The sequence below is a fragment of the Suncus etruscus genome, chromosome 14 (assembly GCF_024139225.1).
Source record: "Suncus etruscus isolate mSunEtr1 chromosome 14, mSunEtr1.pri.cur, whole genome shotgun sequence".
Taxonomy (NCBI): domain Eukaryota; kingdom Metazoa; phylum Chordata; class Mammalia; order Eulipotyphla; family Soricidae; genus Suncus; species Suncus etruscus.
In genome coordinates, this window is record NC_064861.1 from 95,606,172 (window position 1) to 95,615,357 (window position 9,186).

At 51.0% G+C, this 9,186-nt stretch overlaps 2 protein-coding genes across 2 annotated transcripts in view; both read right to left on the reverse strand.

Annotated features, from left to right (window-relative positions):
• LOC126028684 (leukocyte immunoglobulin-like receptor subfamily A member 6) overlaps positions 1 to 9,186 on the reverse strand; it is a 151,770-nt gene that overhangs the window by 86,488 nt on the left and 56,096 nt on the right. The window lies entirely within an intron of this gene.
• On the reverse strand, positions 2,883 to 7,134 carry LOC126027534 (leukocyte immunoglobulin-like receptor subfamily A member 6). Its single transcript, XM_049786524.1, is given in 8 exon segments — positions 2,883 to 2,995; positions 5,167 to 5,373; positions 5,376 to 5,468; positions 5,644 to 5,940; positions 6,135 to 6,437; positions 6,541 to 6,825; positions 6,977 to 7,012; positions 7,104 to 7,134. Coding segments are annotated over 8 exon segments (1,365 nt in total).

Genomic DNA, 9,186 nt, shown 5'->3' on the forward strand with positions numbered 1-9,186 from the left:
GGCATGGGCACCTGAGATCTGAGTACAGGTGCAAAAGGAAGATACAATGCCATCTTGATATGATATAACATGCTTGTAGTACTGGTGGCTTGACATTGGTTGGACAAACAGGACTGTTGCTAGTGTTGGGTGACCAGCAAACATTTGAAACATTTATCCAGATCAGACAAGGCTATAGATGTTGGTGCATATGAATTCGAGTCATGCTGGAGCTACTTAGGGAACAACCATTTGCCACACTCTGCCTGGAAGGGCCCAAGAAATGGCCGAGCAGATTGCTTGTCCTGTCGGGTGGTGAATGTGTTCTCCACCACCTATTCAAAAGTTTTTACCTAGTTGAATCTCGCATCTTCCGCCCCCTTGATTTCTAGATTAAGAGCCTTGGAGGTTGTGTAGCAGCTTATTTGGAGGTCTCTAGCAGTGGGAAGCACAGGTTCCACATCTCTTTCAGATTGGAGACTATGTGTTTGTGCGCAGGCATCAAACCCACTGCCTGAATCTACGTTGGAAGGGCCCATACCTGGTGCTACTGACAACCCCCACTGCCGTGAAGGTTGATGGCATCGTCTCCTGGGTCCATGCATCGCACCTTAAACCTGCACCACAGCCAGGACCAGAATGGAAGATGGACAGGATTGACAATCCGTTCAAGCTACGCCTGCATCGTGTGAATAGATCCCCTTAGTTATAATCCCCATGCCCCGCAGTAGTTAACTTGGGAGGTAGTGTGTAACTCCACCCCAGGTTACAGGTAACTACCTGAAGACCCGCCCATTTATGGGAGGAGTCTTGGGCGATATGACCTGTAACTTTACCTGCAAGACCCCGCCCATTTCCTGGGAGGGGTCTGGGGAAGGTTATATAAGGCCTTGGTCTAAGAGGATTAGTCTTTTGGTCTCGAGGTCTGGCTTTTGCCAGCATGGAGGTCGCAGGAGAGATGGCTGACAGACAAGTACAATGCAGGGCTAAATAGATATACAGCATAAATGGTTATGAAATAGGCCACACACGTGTGGCAGGCCAATATAGATGTTATCTCTCTGGAAGCCTGCCTGTGAGTGAGTTCAATACCAGTCGTTTTCCTGGACTCTGATGACCTGCTGGTTCAATGGGGGATGAAGCCACGTTGCCTGGGATGGCAGAGAAAGGCCTCCATCTCCATCCACCATCCAAGTCCATCCTAAGGGCTGTAAGTCTACAGTAGTGTTTTCAGCTGGCCAGGTGGTGGTATGGTCTGTAACTTGGTGGCCCATTCTTTATCTGGAGCCAGCTGATCTTAGAACTGGGCACCTTAGAATATAAGCTTGAGAGGCATTTCTATGTCCCCTATACCAATCTCTAGGATTAGAGACCGTACAGTAAGAAAATGGGGGAATGTTAAGGACCAAAAATCCCTCCCTTCACCCCTTATACTTTGTTCCAATCTCGCCCTTTGCCCCTCTTGCTCCTGTCTGACAGTTAACAACTGTCAACGGTTAATGACTACTAACGGTTAATAACTTCTGTTGATAAATAACAAACGTCTATAAAAGGCCTTCACATCTTGGTCCGGGGCTCTCACCCTCTGCTCTCTGGTGGCTCCCTGCCTCAGTCTGTGTAGTTTGTATTGAGCCCCAGCATGCTGCATGTGTTGTCTCAGCATGCTGGATAATAAACCCTTTGCCGTTGCAAAAGAGAGTGCCTTGGAGTCTTCCCTGAGCACACCATTAGTCGGCCCCAGCCCCCAACATGAGGTCCCTGACACAGATTCGCACCAGCACACCTTTCTTAACAAGGACACTCTTCTGGGGGCCTTGGAACCTGGGGTCACACTCACCTGCATGCACAAGGGCCGCAGTGCCCACACTGAGCCCTGGACAGAGCGACCCTGTGAGAGTCTCAGTCCAGACCGATCTTCATCTCATGGGCCCCTGAATCCTGAGTCCCTTCTGAGACTCGTCCAGTCAGAGCAGAACCATGAAGAGGGTAATGGCTTCTCATTGTGTACAACCATATTCTGGAGGAACTCGGTGCCCACAGGACTGACACGTGGTGTGTACCTGAGGCTATTCCTGAAATAATAGGGTGTCAGAGCCCAAGGATGGAAACTGCCTTGCTGGAAACAGGCTCTGTTCTAGGGTAACAGCTCTGACTATACTCCCTGAGTTGCCCCTTTTAGGGGAGAATTGGACCTGTCCTTCCCTTTACTTCAGAGTGTACTCCTCTGTAAATCACCCCATGTGACATATGTCAAAGCCTAGATGAAGGAGTCTGAAACAGGGATGAGCATGTAATAACCCAAAGCTGCCTGAGTGTAAAACACAAAGTCTGGTAATCATCTACCTCATATGGAGTTGTCTGCCAGAACTAATGTTTATATTGAGTCAGAGACCACCCCAGGTGGGTGAGTAAGGACAGAGTCAGGGCAGATAGCTCAGGCTATTCTGCTCAGGTTTCCATATAAGACAATATTTGTTTTGGGTGAAACCAAGATGTAAACAAACAGATACTAAGAAACTAGGGATGATCTTTGTTTTGGGTAAAACGGAGTATAATCTAAAAACTGCCCATTTGTTGTTCCATAAATTTAGAGGGGTACATAAGTCGTATTCTATTTTTCATTGCAAGAGACAGAAACCCTGGACCAGAAATTAGGAAATTGGCTGTATTTTTGCATAGGCAAGAGTAAAAGTTGTCTGTAATAGCATCGAAGTTTAAATTACATACACCCTTCTCAAAAGAATCAGCTTTTTCCATCTCTTTCCATATCTTATACATATCACAACATTTTAATAGACTTCTCTGAATATAAACATTAGAATATTTTTGCAGACACAGTTTGAAAATTCTGAAACATTCTCTCACAGAGCACTGTCCCCTGTACACCTTGCAGCTGGTCTGTCTCAGCTTCTCCTTTGATTGTGCCAAGCCTCCAGTAGCAAAATCCCGAGGACCAGCAGGATGAAGCCAGCTATGCCCAGCCTGATGAGATTCCCCATGGTGTAGTCTCGGGTGGCTGTGACAGGAGGACCAAGAGGTGATAGTGTCAGGATGACCGAGTTTTCCAGGGCCCTCTTCTCTGCTTTGTTCCATTAGGGAACATCTCGCCTACTGTGGAGGTTGCTGGGCTTACACGCAGTTTACCCCGATTCAATTTCAGTACCATATATGCTCCCCTCAGCACTACTAGGAGTAGACCCTGTGCACAGCAGGTGTGCAAGACTATAAAAGGGCAGAAAGGGAGAAAACAAGAAAGAATGACAGGGGTAGATGGAGGAGAAACAAAGTGGGAGGGAGAGGAGAGAAATAAAACTGTGAGCATTTCCTTAATGCCTGTCCTTTCTGGGGTATGACCCTAATGATATTGGTCAGTATATGGAGCATTTTATCATGTAGAAAGGTCAGGGAAGTGGTGATGGACTCTGGGTTCATGGCTGGCATGGAATTAAGGCCAAGATAGGCCAATTATAATGTCAATTTACATTCATGGATATAGTGGACTTTGTATCTATACCTGACAAAGACAGTAATTTTTTACCCCCCCCCCCAAGATAGTAATCATATTTTGGGGTTAGGGCCACACCTGATTGTGCTCAGGGGTTCCTTTTGGCTCTGCCTGGGTCACTTCATCCCACATTTGCTGTCAGGCATCAAAGTGACAGTCTTCCCCATTGCCTGGTCTCTTGTCCCCAGTCATTGTGTCTGATCTCAGCAATCGCCTCACTGCCCATCCCTGATTGCCTCAGGCTCCACCTTGCTGCCCTGTTGCGGTCCATGGGGACACGGTTTGAGGTGAGGTTTTGTGGAGCCCCATTGGGGAGCTTCACTCTGCATAAGGTCCTGGTGTGGGTGATACTGAGGAAATCCCAGGCACAATCAGAGGTGATTATTTCTGGTCAGGATGTTTACACATTTCCTGGCTTCATTCCATCCTGAGTGAAGCTCCCCTCAAACCACTCAGTCAAACCCAATTTGTATTTATTCCCAACTTTTGTAGGTTTTGGTTCACACCTGGCAATGCTTAGGGACTCACTCCTGGCTCCACACTCAGAATCTCACTGGGTGAGGGAAGCTTATAATTATCTGGGAATTGAATCAAGCTCAGCTACATGCAAGACACATGTTCTACCCCATTTTAGGCAAGAGGCAAGAACACCCTGACTGGGCCCAGTGAATTCAGACCCTGCTCAGAGCACAGAGAAGCCCCACGCTGCCCCCAAAACATTGACTCCTCTATGTCCCATTAAGAAAGTTCATGCTTCTGTTTAGTCCTAGAGGTCCCACATGGGTGACAGTATTGACACTGTGACAAGGATGAGTTAGCTGTCCTTATGCCAGGCCCAGACAGACTGAGGAATAGGCCTGTCCTGGATGGTTCCAGCATCTTCTCAGCCTCATGTCCCAGACTCTTCTCTGGATCCCCATAATCCTCCTATTAATTTCCTGAACACACAGACACAGACTGAGGTGACCATGCCAGAGGGGACAATGACAGGTATCACCTGGCATTTAGAGCTGCAGGTGGGCACTGGGTAGTGACAGATGGTAAGGGCTGCTGCTTTGGGAGCAGGTAGCGCCTGTAGTTGCCTGCATGGGATGAGGTCAGGGTGTGGAAGAAGAATTGTCCCTGGGTCATACCATCTCTGAGATCTGCTGGATACCTGGGTCCAGAGTAACTACTGAGTGAAGGACACGGGACAGAGCTTGTCACCAGGGCCCTGGCTTCAGAGGCAGGGTGGCTGTATTCCTGTGCCCCTGGCAAACCACCAAGAAACCTGCAGGGTACCTGCCCTGTCCTCATCTACTTGCAAGACCCTGGGCTTAGCACCTCCCTCTCACTTCCCTCCTCTTTCCTGTCTCCATCCTCAGCACCTCCCTGGTCCCCAATCTTATCTCCTTCCTGGATGCTGCCCCCAGAGTCACACCCTCATCAGCCATGGACATTGTCCTACTATCCCCAGAGCGTCCAGAAAGAGAATGAGAGAGGGGTGGGCTGAGCCTGAGACCCCACATCTCTTCTCCTGGAACAACCCAGCCTACACTTTGGCTCACCCTGAGCATGGCAGGGTGACAGAATCTGAGGGAAAACCTCCAATGACCATTCTAACTCCCCTCCCCTTCACACTAGAGCCTCAGGGGACAGGGCCCTGAGCTGAAGATGACAAAGGCGACAGAGTTGGGCCTCACCTGAAACCTGGAACTGCAGGGGGACACTGGGGTGTGACAGCCAGTAGGGGCTGAAGCTGTTAGAGCTGTAGCACCTATAAGTGCCACCATGGGCTGAGGTCACAGGGTGGAAGGAGAACTGGGCCTGTGTTATCTCCTCTGTCTTATTCATTTTGATGCTCAGTGGGGGATCGACTGTCTCCTCTTTGGCCAGCAGGAAAGTGTCTGCCGAGTCTTGGACTGACACATCAGAGTCACATTGTTTCCTGGGGACACTGAGGGACCTGGCTCTACTGAGAGGGCTGGAGTGTAGGGGAGCTGTCCTCGGAGACGAAGCGGTGAGGGGTCCTGGGTCAGTCCCAAGTCCCAGGGTCTCTCTCTATGTCCCTCACTCTGGGTCTTCATCCCTTCCTACAAGGGTACCAACATCCTCATCCTATCCTCACCTCCAACAGGGCCTGACCAGAGTTGGGGTTTCTACAGAGTCATGACCCTCACCTGTCACTAGGATATTCACGGGGTCACTGGGCTCCGACCATAGGGAGGTGAAATTGTGTCTCCCAATGCAGCGATATTGGCTCCCATTGGAGGCACTCACAGGGCCCAGGGTGAAGTTGGCCTGAGAGAGTCCAGCCTGGACATGGTAGCCAGGGTGCTGGCGAATGTCCTGGCTCTCCTCCTTGTAGAGAGCAAAAGTGCTATAGGCGTCCTTAGAGTGACACTGCAGGGTTGGGGTCTGTCCTGGGGTCACAATCAGGCCCTGCAGGCTCAGCAAGGAGGGTCTTCTAGAGGTACCTGCAGGGACAGGGGACAGCAGGGCTGTGTCTGCACACTGTCCTGTCTTGGAATCACTGTCCCCCAAGCTTCTGTGTCTGAGCTCCACACCCCCATGCTCCCTCACCCTCCCCACTCACATGGGCTCCACTCTGAGCACAGTCCCCAAGAATCTGATATAGCTGAAAACCTGGATGGACCAGGATGAGCCTCACCCGAGACGAGGAGCTGCAGCGGGTCGCTGGGGTGAGACCACAACATTGTTGTGTTTGAGAAAAGGCCGTAACACCGGATGGACCACCTGTGGCGGGAGGGCACAGGGCCAATATAGAACAGGGCCTGGTGTTGCCCACTGGGGAGATTTTTTGAGCCAAGTTTCCAGGGGCTCTCAGGGTCTCCCTCCTGAGTCAGGACGAATGTGTCATATCCCCGTTGTGAGCCACACTGGAGGGTCACAGTCTCCCCGGAGGCCACAACAGGGCTTGGAAAGGCTGAGAGGGATGGTTTGCTGTCCAGGCCTAAGAGGGGAAAAGGGTTACAAGGTCACCCTCACACCTTGAGGGTAAATCTCTCCTTTTCCTGCCAAGTGAGGGCAGCAACTGGGCCCTGGGTGAGTCTCACCTGTGACCACCAGCTCCAGGGGTTTACTGTACACTGGCCAGCCAGTGAGATTGAGATAGGAACAATGGTAAGTCCCTGCATCTGATTCTGTCATGTAAGAGACAGAGAACTTAGCCTTGTCCCCTGGCTCCAGTGGTAACTGCACTTCCCAGGGGAATGAACTTCCCGTTTTATACAGATGAAACTTCTTGGCCCCTAAGGTCCCTCGACACCACAGGGTCACGAGTCTCCCCCAGGGAACCAAAGACCCTGGCTCAGCCCAGAGGGTGGGTCTGGGGAGGGCTCCTGGAAGAAAGGAGAGTTTGGTCACAGACATGCCTCAATTCCAGCTCTCATGCCAGAAACCCCACATCCCCCACCCACACTCCAACACTGCTGTTCCCTGAATCCACTGTGGGCTCTGTCCTGGGGGCCTCGGGACTGGGGTCACACTCACCTGCCTGCACTGGTGTCCTGGTGCCCACACTCAGCCCTGGAGGGAGAGTCTCTATGAGATCTGCCCGGAGTTCTGAGGGAGCCTACTCCCTGGGCCCTCCGAGTCCCAGGTCCCCCCTGAGTCTCACCCAGACAGAGCAGGGCCATGAGGGGCGTCATATCATCTCCTCCTGTCTCGGCTGTGCTCTGGTGGGACTCAGTGCCCACAGAACAGACAAGGGGTGTGTCCCTGGGCTGCTCCTATTGGTCACAGGGTGTCAAGTCAGAGTCTCAGGAAGGGAAACTGCCTCCCCGGAACCAGAATCTGTTTCAGGGGAACAGCTAAGACATGACCTCCCTGAGTCGCTCCTTCCAGGGGAGACACGAACCTGTTTTTCCCCTCACCCAGAGTGTCCCCCTCCGAGACACTAGCTTTCCTGGGTACTCACCCTGGATGGAGACTCTGAGAGCAGCCTGTGCTGTTGAGAAACATGGGAACCCCTATCTGAGCTGAGGGATTGGGCAGAAATTCAGGGAACACCCCTTTACCTCCACTTCCTTTTCCTCCTCCCATACCTCCCTGATCTCCCCCCCCCCCAGGATTGTATCACATCCTCCACTCTTGATATGTATTGGTCTTGCTCCACGTGGGCAGGGATAGTGACTGGCAAGTCCCTGTGGCCCCACTGCAGGGATGAGCTGCCATGACCCTCTCTAAGCCTCAGTTTCCACCAAGGGTTCTGTTATCTTACCCCCTCTTCACTGTGTCTTGACTGTGCTGAAGTGGGTATTTGTTGAGCAGGAGCAAGAATCAATGGGGGACAGGAAGGAAACAGGGTCTGACTCACCCACAGTGACCATCCCTCTGACATTGACCAATGGCATTTACAGTGGGACCAACATGAAGCTTATGCTCCCTTGAAATGTAGGACCTGAAATTCAGACTTAGGGGCTCAATTGGGTTATAGAACCCGGCTCAGGGTTGAAGTTTGGAACCCCCACCCTGGTCTCTAACAGGGGAAACACCATGGGGACAAGAATGGAACCAGCAACTAGTCCCTTTGTAACTGGTGGATCCAAATCTCTCATCCTGAGCTTATCCCTGGGCCTGCCAACCTCACAGGTGCTAGGGTCTCCATCAGCCCCTCACACATAAGGGGACCCTGCCCTGTCAGACACTGATGTGGACTTTGGGCATGGGGGTTGGAGCCCCCTAGAGCTTCAACTTCAGAGAGCCTGTGTGGGAACAGAGGCTTCTAGCAGGACAATTCCAAGGGAGGGTTCAGTCTAGACAGTGGTTCCCCAAATCTTGCCTGTGTTTTCCCCATTGCAGGTAGGGATTTGGTAGGAGAGTGAGGAATATTGAACTTCAGAACCGAAGCATTGGAGGCTAGAGACAGAACGCGGGTTGAATTGGGGAAAAAATTTGGGCCAGAGAGATAGCAGGACCAGAGAGATAGCACAGTGGTAGGGCACTTGCCTTGCATGCAGCTGATCCTGGACGAACTGCGGTTTGATTCTGGCATCCCATATGGTCCCCTGTGCCACCTGCCAGGAGCGATTTCTGAGCACAGATCGGAGTAACCCCTGAGCGCTGCCGGGTGTGATCCAAAAACAAAAACAAAATTAAAAGGAAGAAAACATTGTTTTTGGTGTGTTTTCACTCATATATGTGTGTTTGTGTGTTTTCATTGCTAAGATTGCAGTGATCAGGGCTGACCACTAGCTGTGTGACCACTCCTGCAGGTTTAGGGTTCCCAATGTCAGGTTGGGGGGGTGAACGTGGGTCTCCTGAATAAATGGCGAGAGCCCCTAAATCTTTGCCCTCTGGTCAGTTGTTATATATAGAGGCCTTTATAATATTTCTCTGCATTATATCTTTATCTCTGCCTGTTGTCCCACCTACAGCTTTCCAGATGGGGGCGCTGCTGAGAGCCTAATAAATAGTGGTGAATCCAGGTGCTCAGGGTCTTTTGGGCAGCTAGCTGGCAGGCTCTGGGCTTTTGGAGCTGACAGAAGATTCTGCATCCGACTTTCTCGCCTTTTCCCCCTCCTGTCTGTGTGGATAATTTCCCATGGATAAATCTTACCAGGATCGCTTCCCCATCCTCGGGGATTGGGAAATGGGAATCAATTTCTCATTCTGGAAGCTATTTTAGGATCCATTGAACCAGTCTAGAAGTAAGTGTGACTCAACAGTCAGTAGTTTCTTTTTTGGATCCCACTTAAGCC